A 15,867-nucleotide genomic window follows, 5' to 3' on the forward strand; every position below is an offset into this window, starting at 1 on the left:
AGTTTTATTCATTTCAAACATTTTAACAAGAAGAATGTAAACACTAATTATTATAATTTGAAACTTCAAAAAATGGAGGAATCATAGCACAATAACATACCTTATATTGAAGATGGCAAAGGCAAAATAAAATTGCCTAACAAAGGAAAGGTACAAAAGCCTTTCAAATTAAACTTAAATATAATAAAATAATTTAAAACTAAAACAAATAGAAAAGAACAAAATGTGTAAATAGTAAATTAAACATTTTCTTTAGTGCAACTTCCAAATTATGCCCAGGACGTCGATGTAGATGGCAATGTAGACTGGGTTGAAAGGTTTTTGGTCTTTAAAACATCAACTTCAGTGGGAACAGTGTTGTTGGTCTCCTTTTTAGCTAATGCTCTGATGCTGTGCTCTCCAGGGGCGTGTCTCCCTACATCACCACGATAACGTGTCTACGCATTCCCAGGGTGATGTCGGGGGACGTGTCCGCAGGCATTACAAGGAGCCTCTGGAAGATGGAGAGGTTGTTCCTTCTACTGAATGGGGGGTATAAATCCGCCCACTCATAAGAAGGAGCTGCGGCCGTGTTTCCCGATGTTGCCATGTTAACACTGCTGCTGGTGAAGGAGCGGAGGGGAGAGCAAGAGAACCCTCCGCTCTTTTGGCTCTGCGGGCCGGATAGAACAGCCAAACGGGCCGGATCTGGCCCGCGGGCCGTAGTTTGCCCACGGCTGGTGTAGAAAATAAGTGAGGACTTCAAGTATGAGTGGGATTCACAGAGACAACGTGTGCCTCATGACATGCCAGGCAACATGTTAAGTGTGTTAAATGTGTGATCTCATTTATTCTCTACAATATTGATAAATACTATTGTTACCAATTCCATTTTTCAGGTCCAGAAACTAATGTTCAGAATCCTTACAGCTGGCACAGCTGTGAGAGGCCGAGCAGCTGGTCAAATCCAGGCTCTGTGTTGCTGGAGCCCACATACCCACTACTGTTCATCCTGGTGGCCTAGGCAGGGTGTGAATGCCCGTGTATGTAAATGCCCAGCACATCTCACTGGAAGGGGCCTTTTGGAAAGTTAGGCATTAACCCAGCCTACTCCCCAGAATGAAGACTCTCTTAGGTAGAGTCTTGCCTTATTTTAATTTGGGGGACTTTCTATCTCTAATACCTGAGAATTAGGACCATTTCTCACCAAAGGACTTTATTTCCTACAATTATGCTCTATTACGTTTGGGACAACACACAAAGTTAGAGCCTTCTTTACTCAGAGGAACAGCTCTACTCAGCTCAGCCTCAGAGATCCTGCCACACTCAGATGGAGGTGGTTTTATATATTAAAATATAGACATATGATAGTTCCTCCACAACTTTAAAAAACCTCCAACAATGAAAACTTTGGGGTGGGGGTATCTGAATTTCAGGGAGGATATACAATAAAAAGGGCAATAATGCTGGTTCAACCTTCAATTGCTGATTAAACTTTGGCTAGTGATATATATTTTTTATAAAATAGAGCCTATCTTTTCCTCTCCTCTGTATATAAAGAAATACATCAACCTCCCTACAAAGAACCTCTCCTCTCTTTTCCTTTTCCCATGAACAATTTGTTGCCATAGCTGCTATATTCCCTTAAAAAGTTTTATTCCTATCACATTGCATTATAGTTAGTCTAATTTATGTCTTTCTGACATGACAGATTGTGAATTTATTGAATTCAAGGATTGAATACGTTTTGGTATTTCCAGCATCTTACAGGTGCTACTATCAGCGCCCAGCCCACATCCCCAATTCTTTACCATATCAGTGCATCATTTGACTTTGAAATGCCAGCAGTTGCATTTCTTTGCTTGAGGGCTTTCTCTGACCCAAGCCACCTTATCCACCCTTGTGGCAGACCAGAAGTGAAGATGAATTAATGGCCCCTAAGAATACTCTCATCTAATGACTGATGGGAGTTGATGTAAAATACCCCAGCTCCTTCTTCCTTTGGGCAGAATAGCTCAGAAGGTGTCTTCCAGAGTTGCTCCTGGGATAAAGCTTCATTTGCCCCCAGGAGATAATGAACTTACTAAAGCACCTTTTCTTGGTTTCCTTTCTTACTGTTTCTGTTCCCCACTTCCCAACTAGTGTATGGTTCACTTTCCTAATAAACCACTTTCACTTGAATCCTTGACTCGAAGGTAACCCAAACTAAGAAGTCCAATCAATGTCCTTCTAATTAAATGGATGCACGGTGTCACATGAGATAAGAGACATAAAAATTCTATGCTACAATAGTGCTAGAGGCCTATCAGTCAATTCTGAGCCCATGTAAACACAACAAGCATCATGATTTCAGGGTTTCCCTCTGCAGTAGGGCAGCGACTGTCCTAGTTGTTAGAGAAGAGTGTGTGTCAAGAACTCTAACTTCTATTTTTAGATCTCTTGCTGAAATAGAAAACCTCTGTTTCCTTACCGTACAATAGTGACCTTCCTACCCTCATAGAAATGGTGCAGAATGGCTAATGAGAAAACAAGTCCCCATATGTGGAAGCCACAGAGGAACAGAGAAGGGAAAAATGAGAGCTTTGGTACAATTCATTGGCAGATATGGTGCTCTCTGATCTCTTTTGTCAGCAAAACAGCAAGTGCTGAGTTGCCTGGCAGTGCAATGGCCTTCAACAGGATTTAGGTCTCCAAGTTTCCAAAGCCTGGCTCTGAGTCTAATGCTTCCAAAGGGTAATAATTTCTTAAAAAAACTCACATTAAAAGAAAAATTTATTTTAAAAAAAGGTAAAATCATGACTCTCATGCAGATATAAAATGAAAATGTATTAATGATTTTGTTTTAACTAATTAACCAATGAGTGATTCAAGCAGATGGTATAACCAGTTCAAAAGAAAGCCCCAAAGCAGACACATTTATAGATCAAGAATATTGAAATGAATGCTCAAATGGAGGCAAAATAGTCTCTTCCACAGTGGGGGAGGGAAGCCACTTGAACCTTGACAGGACAGGACAGAATTTGCAAGAATAAGCAAAAGATATTTTACATTTCTATCAGTTAGGCAATTTATAAAGTTGTAATATAGCTCCAATAGAATCACAGTCAAATAACATGGAAAGTTGTACTATAAACAATGCAAAGTTTTCCATTGAAGTACAATTAGTTTCTATACTCTTGTTAGATTCAATAACACAATTCTTTGCCAATATGGAGAATATCATTTTTTTTCCTAGAGCCTATTTATACTTTTAAAATACGGGTCTTTTTCTTAACATTCTGAGCAAAAGTGAGAGTGATAAAATGTAGGGCAGAGATATGTGTTTGAGAAAAGTACATCTGATCATTAAATTAAAGGGGAAATCTCAAGGTTTAGGAGAAAGATCCTTCCTTGAAAGGGGAAGGAGATGGGAAGAGAAAAGAAATAGATGGTATTTCACACACTATCACATCCCGTCCTCCCAATGAACCTGTGAGTTAGGTAAAGATATTACTTCTTTTATAGTTAAGGAAACCGTAGAAACTGGAGCCCAGAGTGATTAAATAACCTACAGAGGGTCACACAAAGAGTACATAGCACAGCCAGGATTTAAATCCAGTTCTAACTCTGAAGTTTATTACTTTTTCCATTATTCCATGCCCTGCTGGTCAGGGATGATGTCAGGAGGGAGAGAAACCGTAAACAAGTTTCCTAGCCCTCTCTGCAAAGAGGACAACTCAGTAGCAGCTTCAAAGGGCCAGGTTGCAATGCTGCTCATTGGTGATTGTCATGTTTTTGTCACAATTTTATCATTCTGTTGATAAATAGAATTCACTTATGATTCCACAAGCTTAAATGAGACACTTGATTTACATGAATAACCTTTTGAAAAAAACAAAACTATCCTTTGAACTTGCAGGGATGGAGGCTAACTAATGGGGTTAGAATGCCTTGTATTTCAAGTTGCTCTGAAATGAAATGGAAATACTATGCGCTATTTAAATCAGAGTCATAGTCCTCCCAGACAATTTTTCAATCCATCAGGCAAAACCTATTTTTAATAACATAGCATTGTTAATCAAAATTCAGTGAATTCAGATGTTTTTCCTTTTATGCTACCATCAGAGTTGACAATGGAGAAATATAAATGCTTACATTTAAAAATAAAAAAATACACAGATTTCTTTGGATGCCACCGGCATTTCTTTACCCGAGGCGGCTTATATTCTGATCAATAAGAATCAATGAGTTTTTATTGAACGTCTACTATGTGCTTAGTAATATACTGAAATGCCTTGGGAGACGTTACAGTGAATCAGATCTGAACCAGACCCTGTCTAGAAAATAATAGAAAAGATTAGACACATTTGAAAAATTTACTATAACATGGTAAGGGTTATGGGGCTATAACAGTGCCAAGAAAGATGATACTCAAGTTAGGAGAATTATGGAAAAATTCACTGCGTAGGTATCATTTGAACTGGACTTTGAAAGATGAGAATATTTGAACATGGAAACATATGTATATATGTGTGGATTGTACCTAATTCCATTATTATAAACCCCGATACAGAATAGTTCCTTCTTTAAAAATTATTAATGGAAAAAATATTTTCAATTTGTCAGAACCTAACAAGTTGATGAACCTGCTATTCATTTTGCAATGTAGTAGATGATTCAATTAATATGAGAGAAAGTTATCTTCAATTCTTTTTTTTTTTTTGTTACTTCCTAAAAAGAAAGGAAATATCATTTGGGTTCATTAGAAATTCTCAGATCTCTTCATTTCAAAACTAATTCCAAATGACATTTAAAACTGTCTTCTTCTAAGGTCAAATGGGCCTCTATTTATTATCTCCTTCAACTCCAAGAGAGCAAGAATCTTATGTTTTCCAGCATTTCTCCATCTGATGACATTTTATTATAGCACAAATAGAAATATATGTAAATTACCCTTATAAATTTCTCCCAACATGAAAGTTTCCATTTAGTCTGAGATCTTTAAAATGGGAAATGAACCTTGTCACCACAAGCAAAGTGTCCTACATCTCCCAGAACATAAACTGCACACTTTAAGGTGACTATAATCCTGCAAAGAACAAAAAGGCAGCTGTTCACCTGTATTAGAAAGAGGCTTAACAAAAATGTTCTCTCCATGATGTTTGCTTAGATACATACTTTTCCTTTCATTTGACATTTCTTATAGAATGACTCAAGGGCTTTATAGCAAATTGTCCTTAATGCCTGATATTTTTATATTTACCCCCTCCAACTCACTATATCATTATAAACTAGAGGACCAGTGCACAAAATTTATGCATGGGTAGGGTCCCTAGGCCTGGCCAGTGATCAGGGCCAATCTGTGGGGTGACCGGCGGGGCAATGGGGGGGGGGGCCCGCTGGCACCTGCTTTGGCCTGGGACCTGTGGGCTGGGGGCAGCTCCTGTGTTGAGTGTCTGCCCCCTGGTAGTCAGTGCGTGTGATAGTGATCGGTTGTTCCTCTGTTCAGTAGATTTGCTTATTAGGCTTTTATTATATAGGATTATACAGGATGATAATTAGAAGACCAAGAATATACTAGGCACATAATGGGTACTCAATAAATGTTTGTTGATTTAATGAATAACTAAAGATCTATAAGATGGAAATGCACATAATTCAGCAAATACTTGTAAAGAGGATGCAAATTAAAAATTTTAATAAACAAATCCAACAAATGCATATAAGTTTAATAATACTGCCATGTTTTCTTCACCCAAAGTATGTTTAAAATTTTTTATTTTATTTCTTTATTCTAATTTTTTTGATAATGCTCATCCAAGGATATTTTTTCCATTGACTTTTAGAGAGAGTGGAAGGGAGGGAGCAGAGGGGAGGGAGAGAGAGACAGAGAGGGAGAGAGAGAAACATCGATTGGTGCTTTTCACATACACCCCGACTAAGGCCAGGGATCAAACCTGCAACCCAGGTACATGCCCTTGACTGGGAATTGAACCTGCAACCCTTCGGTGCAAGGGCCAACACTCTAACCATTGTGCACCACCAGCCAGGGCTAAATATTTTTAAAATCCACATTATTTGTTGAATTAAATGAGAGATGACTTTCTTATGAGAAAGTCATATCACCAAAATATTTTAATATTTAATATGTTAATAATTTGTTTGGTTGAGCACAATCTAAAGCTCATTTAATTATTACATAACATGTAATCTGTATTGAATAACCTTTCTGCTCATCCTGTCATTTTTACCTTATTTTTATAGTTTGGTGATTTTCCACCCAGGGTGATATTTTTTCTTCCAGGGGACATTTGGCAATGTCTGGACACATTTTTGGTTGTCATAACAGAGACCCTGGGAGGTGGGGTGTTACTGGCAACTAGTGAGTAGACACCAAGGAACACCCTACTGTACATGGGACAAGCTCCCTCAACAAAGAATGATTTGGCCCAAAATGCCAATATTCCCAAGGTTGAGAAACCCTGTTTTTAATAAAGGCAGCAGCAGCAGTGATCTCAAGCCCACAATGTTACATGGTTGTTCAGATACGAAGAATATTTATGCATCATTCCTGGAAGCAAGAAAGTTATAAAAGTTGGTTTGATCCTGCTAAAACATTCTACAGAGCATAGAACAAAACAGTGTTTACAGAGAAAAGAGAAAGGAAGTTGGATGAGATGGGCATTATTTCAGTAAAGAGTAGTATAGAAAATGTTGGGAGATCTAAGTTATAATCTCAACATTTCAGTTTACTCTATATTAAAATGTGTTTAATGATGTACCTACTACATAGGCCTATTGTGATAATCCAATGAACTTGTAATTATGATAATAGTACTACTACTAATATTACTATAAAGAAACTATACTTTATTGAGCAACTGTTATGGGCCTTCCATATATCACCAATAATTCTCACAATTAGCATCAAGTTAAGCATCATAATTATCATTCTACAGAAGAACTAACAGACTCAGGAGTTTCTGTAAACTGTTTAAAGTTCACAGATGGTAATAAGCAGAACTAGTGGCAAAAAGCAAGTCAGACTGGTAGTTGCCCTACTTCAGATACATCTTTGAATAGTGTGACACATGTCCAGGTCTTCTCAGGACAGTCCTGGTTTATGCCGCGTGTTTCTGTGTAATTATTAATAACACCCACTTTCTCTCATAAAAGTGATTCTCCTATATGAGATAATGGTACCTGCCTTATTCATTCTCTTTAAATCATGAATAAATCTATAACATGCAAAGATAGAAACTTACCAGCATTCTCTAAGCCCTCTGATATGGATCTGGTCTGTGTACATCTGTCTATTCACTCATCCTTATGTGAGAGCAGTTGACAACTGGTAACCATTAGTAGGAAGGACTCACAGAGCCTGCCATTTGGTTCTCCTTGTTTAAGCTACCTTAAGAGCTAAACTAATTGCTTTGTCTGTCAATTTCATAATTGTATCACATGACTGATCCAAAGCAAATTGTTTGCTAGACAATCTCACCAGGCTGTGGGACTCAAGAAATGCCCAATTTCTTTATTTCTCTGAATATTTTGCTCTTTGCACAGACCTGGATGTCAGCAACCCAATTGAATGTTGTAGAACTGGTAAAATCATTTTGACCTTGTGCTGGGAAGAAGAATCAATTACATATAATTAATTTGTAGTGAATTTTCAAGAAGATTAATATAATTCAATGGGTTACATTGTGTAACTATCTTTAATTACCATTATGGCATTAAACACACACACACACACACACACACACACACACACACACACACACACGCACACGCACCTTTCTCCATTCTTTTCAGATTATGTGCCTCAAATCATTCCTCACAAAGGGAGTATCACGATGAAAAGCCATTCCCTCCCCTTGCAATCCTCCAAGGCTCTCTTTTTCATGGGCATCAAAGCACCATGCAACATAGAAAGCCATCATAAGAAACAGTGCTTCCCATGTTCATATAGCAAGACTCTGACCTTTAACTACATATCTTCTTGCTTCCTCTATGTGCTTTATTTTCCCCTTTATCACTTGAGTTAATGGCAAGAAGTTTTCCTCTAGACAAAAATCTTATGCCAAAGGAAATTTAATTTCTGTATAATTCAATCACATATATTTCATATATCATTCCCATCCAAGGGCCCCATACTAAAGCAATTGTAGTACTTGAGGACATGTTATATTATTTACGAGAAATAAAATGCAAAATGAAAATGCCATTCTTGTCTATTTGTGGCGAGAGGAAAAATGTAACATTTTCATCTTAGAAATGAAAGAATTTCCTCTGCTGTCATCTTTTCCCTTAAAATGTTGTTGGAAAATAACATTAACTGAGGCAAAACTAACGATTAGTGATTAGTTGTTTTGGTTTTATACATGATCCCCTATTTTTCCCTTATGCTTATTGTTCATCTTTGCTGCAGCCCTCTTTTCAATTGTTTTCCAGCTTTATTGAAATATAATGGACATATAACAATGTGTAAGTTTAAGGTGTACAACGTGTTGATTAATACACTTATATGTTGCAAAATAAGTACCACCATAGCATTAATATCACAAAACAATTAGCACTGCAGTGTTAGCTAACACCTCCATCACATCACATAATTACAATTTCTTTCTGTGGTGAGAACATTTAAGATCTATTCACTTAGCAACTTTCAAGTATACAATACAGTATTGTTAACTACAGTCGCCATAACTTATTCATCTTGTACCCTTTGAACATCTCCCCATTTCCCTCATCCCCTACTGCTCTACTTTCTGTTTCTACCAAGTCAGCTTTTTTAGATTCCACAAATAGGTGTTATCATGACATATTTGTGGTGTTTTTACTTTCCCTTGTCCCATCCTCTCCCAGTAGTGGCTTTAGTTTCGAATCAGTGACAGCCTACATTCTCAGTGTGGAACCCTGGTCCTTGGGTCTGAAGGGGGCAGAAACAAAGAATGGCATTATATATATATATATATATATATATATATATATATATATATATATATTAGAGAAATATGCTAATTTCTAATAATTTCTAATAATTTCTCTAATATATATATTAGAGAAATATGCTAATTAACCAGGATGCTGTAACGGGTCAACCAGACAGGAGGAGGTTGTGCGCGTGGTGTTGGGGGCGGGGCGGCAGGGGCCTCCATGCACCTGCGCTGGGGGAGGACCTGATCAGCAGCGGCTGTGGCTGCTTCAAGGGCCAGAGGGAGGCAGGTTTGGACCAGCAGCGGCTGTGGCTGCTGCAGGGCCGGGGAGCGAGGCAGGACTGGACAGGCAACTCGAGGGTGGGCAGTGCCGCGCGATTTCGAATCGCACGCTGGGTTCCTAGAATATTGATGAAAGGGTCAAGTCACTAAGATGACATAACAATTCTAAAAATATATACACCAAACAGCAAAGACCCCAAATACATGAAGAAAACATTGACAAAACTGATGGGATGAATAACACTTCTACAATAATAGTTGAAAACTTGAATACCATTTTCAATAATAAATAGAACTTCTACAGAGATTGGTAAGGAAACAGAGAACATGAACAATACTATAAACCCATGGTCGGCAAACTGCGGCTCGCGAGCCACATGCGGCTCTTTGGCCCCTTGAGTGTGGCTCTTCCACAATATACCACGGCCTGGGAGAGTCTATTTTGAAGAAGTGGCGTTAGAAGAAGTTTAAGTTTAAAAAAATTGGCTCTCAAAAGAAATTTCAATCGTTGTACTGTTGATATTTGGCTCTGTTGACTAATGAGTTTGCCGACCACTGCTATAAACCAACTAGATATAACAAATATATACAGAATATTCTGCCCAATGACAGAATATACATTCTTCTAAGCACATGAAACATTCTCTAGGATAGTCCATATGTTGGGCTATAATACAAATCTTAATGAATTTTTAAAGATTAAAATAATAAAAAAGTATTTTTTCCAACCATAATGGAAAGAAGTTAAAATCAACAATAAGAGGAAACCGTGAAAATTCAAATAACCCATGGACACAGACAACAGTGTGGCGAAAGTCTGAGTGGGACTGGGGAGGAGGGAGTCAATGGGAGAAATAGATGGGGGCATCTGTAATACTTTCAACAATAAGTGTAACTTTAAAAATATTTGGAAATTAGTGTACTCCTAAATAATCAATGTGTCAAAGAAGAAATTATAAGGGAAATTAGAGATGAATAAAAACAAAGATACAATATACCAAAACTTATATGATGCAGTAAATGCAGTGCTCAGAGGGAAATTTAAAATGTAAATGCATGAATTGAAAAAGAAGACAGATCTCAAATCAATAACCTAATATTACAACTTGAGGCACTTGTTAAAGAAGAGAAAACTAAACCCAAAGTTCTCAGAGAAAATAATAAAATTTAGAGTAGAGAAAAAGAAAAGAAAAATAGAAAAGCAATTAGAGAAGCAACAAAACCAAAAGTTGTCTTTTTTAAAGATAAAAAATACAAACCTTTAGCTAGACTACAGAGAAAGAAAGAGAAGACTCATAAATAACTAAAATCAGAAATGAAATTGGAGACATTACTACTGACCTTACAGAAATAAAAAGAATTGTAAAAGAAGATGTTAAACAAATTAGATAACCTAGATGAAATTGTACAAATACCTAGAAACACACAAATTACCTAAACTGACTAAAGATTAAATGGAAAATTTAACAGACCTGGAGCAAGAGATTAAATGAGTAATCCAAAATTTTGCAACAAAGAAACATTCAGGGCCAGATGTTTTTATTTAAATGAGAATTGCCACACATCTTTCTCAAACCTTTCCAAGAAATAAAAGAGGAAAGGATACTTCCAAACTCATTCTCGGAGGCCCACATTACTCTGATATCAAACCAGATACAAACATCACAAGAAAAGAAAATCACAGACCAATATCCTTTATAAATATAGATGCAAAACTCCTCAACAAAATGTTAGCAAAACAAATCCAATAGCATTAGTAAAGGAATTATACTGGTATACCATGACCAATTGGGATTTATCCCAGGAATGCAAAGGTGGTTCAATATCATAAAATCAAAGTAATACCCCACAATAATAGAATGAAAGAAAGAAAACACATCATCTCAATTGATACAGAAAAAGCAGTTGACAAAGTCCAATGTTCTTTCACAACAGACAGAAGAAAACTACTCAGAAAACTAGGAATAGAAAGAGACTTATTTGACATGATAAAGAGCATTTATGAAAAATTCAAAGCTAACAACATGACCTGACTTTATGCCATCTACAGAAAGCATACCCAATGGTAAAAGACTAAAAGCTTTCTCCCTAGGATCTCGTTTCACTATTGCTATTCAACATTGTATTGGAACTTTTCTACAGAGCAATTAGAGAAGAAAAAGGAATAAAAAGCATCCAAATTTAAAAGGAAAAAGTAAAACTATATTTGTTGGTGACATGATCCTATATATTTTAAATCCCAAATAATCTAAAAGAAAACTACTAGAGCCAACAAATCAATTCAGCAAAATTGCAGCATTTAAGATCAATACACAAAAATCAGCTGTGCTTTTACACAGCTGCAATGAACAATCTGAAAAAGGAGATTAACAATTCCATTTAAAATAGCATCTGCAAGAATAAAATACCTAATAATAAATTAAACCAAAAAGGTGAAAGATTTGTAGCTTCTATCATTCAGATCATTCTATTGGCCTCAGACATTTTACTTCTGTACTTAAAAAAAAAAAGTGTTCCTAAGGTTAAGCAATTTCTGCCTCTTACAAACTCTGTGACCTTAAAAAAATTAACTAACCACCTTTGTGCCTCATTTTCTTTATCTATAAGATGGAGGGCATGGCAACACCTAACTACTGAAGAATTAAATAAGGCATCTACTGACACACAGTGAGGTTTTAATGTATGTCGACTCTTATTATATGCATGTGCTAATCCCTCATTAAAAAAAAAGAACACTTTTTTCTCTTGGTTTTATATCTAAATGCAAATGAACCTTGAGACAATGCCTAAGATTGAAGAGGTCAGATGTAAAGAATAAAATTATCCCAGAAAGTGACAAACCAATGGAAAATACCATGATTGATGGGTCAGAAGGGAGAGAAGATACTGTGTAATGAATGCAGTGAAGCAAATCGGTTGAAAGTTTCGGTTTGGGGGATCAGAATGATGAGGCGCCGAGTCTCTGCTTTTCTAATTACTGTGACATGACTTTAAGCAAGTTACTTAATCTCTCTAACCCCCAGTTCCCACATTTGAAAAAAATTACTGGAGCAATAAAACAATTCCTCTTTTGTAAGGATTAATCTAGGTAATTGTAATATGCCTAGTAGAGTGTGTCAATACATGGTAACGTAAAAATATTTTGAGTTCAGTAATATACTAACACTATCATTTACTGGGAAGGATAAAAACAAATGTATGCCCTTTAAATGGTTCCAAGTCAGTTGGGGAGGCCAGACAAACAGATATTGTACAGTACAAGAAAAACTCCTGTTAAGATGACATTTCTCTTTCCTGTTTCTTTCCCCATCATTCATTTTCTATATATCTTGCATATAAAAAGTCAAGAAAGTTTTCCATCATGAATTAGACTATCTAAAATAAAAGGTTTTATTGTAAAAAGAACAAAAATGCAAACATACAATTTCTCATGACTTGCTTCTACCTTGTATAATGTATTTCTTATTAGCAGAAAAAATAGTGTTATAGAATAGAATTTTATAACAAAAAGATACTCATTTTTATTTTGTTTTGTTTTGAGTAACCAAAAAACAGTATCTTGTAAGTACCGCACGCTAACCGATTGCACCACTGAGGTTGGGGGGGGGCGCTGTAAGAGATCAACCGAAGGACTTGTACGCATGCATATAAGCATAACCAATGGATACAAGACACTGGGGGGGGGGGGCGGGCGGGTAAAGGCATGTACTGGGGGGAAAGGCCGGGGGGAGGTCAATGGGAAAAAAAAAAGGAGACACATGTACTACTATTTGTAATACTTCAAACAATTAAAATAAATAAATAAATAAATAAATAAATAAATAAATAAATAAATAAAAAGAATGATATGAACGAAAAAACACACAAAAACAATATCAAGCAGAGCAGGAAGTGACCATGGAGAAGTCATCTTAGCAGATGCTGAAATAAGGGGAAAGGGATGAACTACAAGACTTGGAGGCTTTAAAACATTTTGGTAATATGGTGGTGTCTGCAAACTTTTTAAAGAAATACATTTTTTTTTTATCAGAAAAGTTAGTTATGCTGGAAAGGAAAACAGCTTAACACATCTCTTTCACCAAAACTCCTTACTCCTTTTACAAAGGTCCTTGCCTGGAGATTTAAATTTGCTGTTCAGCCCATTTCCTTTCCTCATTTTGAGAACCCAACATGGACTTGGAGAGTTCAAAGACATGGTGTTCAAGTGCCACCACAGCTGTTTTATTAGCCTTTGAAGGAGGCCTCAAGCCAAACTCCTCATTCAGATCCTATCAGCTAATTGAGTAGAGAGCCAACTGGGTGTAGCTTGCATCAGGTTGCTGAGCCTTTTATTTATTTTGTTCATTTTTAAATTTCTTTATTGATTAAGGTATTACATATGTGTCCTTATCCCCTTTTTGAGTGAAGACAAACTTCCACCAGGAAAAGCAAAGATGGTTCATGGCAGTATGTTCTTATCTCAGAAAGCATAGGGGAAACTACATGAGGGCAATAAACATATTCCCCAGCAAAAAATTAAACTGAAAATCATCAGAGGGACTTATCTATTGTCAAAGAGCAAAGAGTCTGTGGCCATACCTCTCTGAACACACCTGACCTCATCCGATCACTGAAGCTTAGTAGAGTCTGGCCAGGTTAGTGCTTGGATAGAAGCCAAAGGGGATGGGAAAAGAGAGCTAGTCCCTGTCTCTTTAAAGAAAAAAAATATGGGCTTTGTTCAAAGCACATCTAGCATTAATAAACCATTGCTTTTACATTGTATTTGCTGAGGCAACAATCTGGACATAATTGACATCTTTTTTTTTTCTTTTCTTAAAATGAGCTAATTTTCTTCATATTTTTGTATTTCTGTATGTCATTTTTCATTGTGGGGGTATCAAGGGATTATAGAAACATGGGGTAAATTCATAGGCATGAAAATAATCAAACTAGACCTACTGATTTAAAGGGTGTCATGGGAAAGGAGGTGAACCCTGACCCAAGCACAGTTCAAACTACAGCTCCATTTAAACTCATGACCCAGGCTTATTTCATCACCATGGGATGCTCACTGTTGATGTCTACAGTATTGCTGAGTCTAAGATGAAAAAAATCCACCTACCCAAAAGGCTATTTTGATAGCAACTATTGACAATGAATTCAGTTTAAGTCTTCAGTTAGTATTTTCCAAGTCCAAAAATTCTTCAGGGTAAGTTATCATTGCTTAACTGTCATTATTTAAAATACCAGTGGGAATGCTATCACTATAAACCTCTGGGCAAACATTTTTTTTTGCAATCTCACCATCATTTTAATTTTGTTTACAACTCTAGTCATTTGCACAGGTGTTGATGAAGCTGCATTTTTGCTTCAATGTGTATTGCAATATTCTTATTGCGTTCTGCAGGTCCTCCAGTAAACGTTACTTGCAATATTTTTATCAACAGTTTTGGATCAGTCACAGAAACCACCATGGTAAGTGCTACAATGCCACTGGCAAGAGAAAAACTTGACTTGATTATGCCATGAACACAACCTGTCAAATTTTCTATTTATTGTTCAACTTGCAGGGCCTCCTGTAAATGTTACCTGCAACATATTTATCAACAGCTTTGGGTCAGTAGCAGAAACTACAATGGTGAGTGGGACTGAACATTGAAGCCATGGTGTGAAGGAATGGGAAATGGGATCTAAGAGCACTATTGTATATTTGTGGGATATTTACTGAGTGCCAATTTCCAAGTTCACTCACCTTTAGAAAGTAATTATTTATACTCTTTTACTTTAGAAAGTCATTAGTCAAGTGTCCATTACTTAAAATTCAATAATCTTTTATCCATCATGCCAAGGAAATTTTGGAAACACTTGATGTTAGTTAGATTTAGGTAAAGATATAGTTAAGGATATTTAAATATTTGCATCTCCAATGTTTCAGAAAAATAATTTCAAAGTTTGGGAAATATTTTATAGCCATTATTTTTCATATACTGTAAGTTTTAACATAGTCAGGACTCATATATGCAATGTTTAAGATATATGCCAAGGGGCTGACTTTACAATAAACACATTCATGCACATATGCACATATGCGCGCGCACACACACACACACACACACACACACACACACACACACACAATTTTGTTGGCAATAGAAAGTAGTCCTGAGTCCATAGCAATTACATGCACGGCTTTTAAAAAATAACATAAATATAAGGCTATTTAAAGCTCATCATAATGTACATGCAAACATGTTTCACGTATATGAAAATGGTCTTAGATACTTTAAAATTCGCCGGATTCCTTATAGGTGTCATGGTTATGGTGTTGCGTTGACACAGCCAATTTGATCAGTAGCCTTACAGTGCTAGGCTATAGTGTGGAGATTGCTTTTTGAGTGAAATATTATCTTGTTCCCTATACAATTTATTTTATGTCCTAAGTCAGTTAGCTGGTTTTAATTTTCATGACTGTAAACTATACAACCATATTATTGGATGAGATAAAAATAAAATATAGTTGAGCTTGATCAAATAGTAATGATGGCTGATGTACTAGAAACACTCAAGAAGTGAAATAATGAGCACAATGCCACTGAGATGTAAAAAATAATGTTCCCCTGTTTTTATGAATTTTCTCTTTTAGGCTACTAGGATCATGTCTAACAAATTATTGTACTTTTTAGTATCCTTGATGCTAGAAAGAAATAAT

At 36.4% G+C, this 15,867-nt stretch overlaps 1 protein-coding gene across 5 annotated transcripts in view; it reads left to right on the forward strand.

Annotated features, from left to right (window-relative positions):
• GLRA2 (glycine receptor alpha 2) overlaps nt 1-15,867 on the forward strand; it is a 177,932-nt gene that overhangs the window by 25,695 nt on the left and 136,370 nt on the right. For 2 of the 5 annotated variants that reach the window (XM_080652522.1, XM_080652520.1), the window contains one exon: nt 14,729-14,796. In XM_080652522.1, coding sequence (XP_080508648.1) covers nt 14,729-14,796 — 68 coding nt within the window. Of the gene's footprint in view, nt 1-14,565; nt 14,634-14,728; nt 14,797-15,867 lie in introns of all 5 variants that reach the window. The other 3 variants (XM_080652521.1, XM_080652523.1, XM_080652524.1) reach the window with 2 other exon arrangements.

This window comes from Plecotus auritus (assembly GCF_963455305.1).
Source record: "Plecotus auritus genome assembly, chromosome: X".
In the NCBI taxonomy this organism is placed as follows: domain Eukaryota; kingdom Metazoa; phylum Chordata; class Mammalia; order Chiroptera; family Vespertilionidae; genus Plecotus; species Plecotus auritus.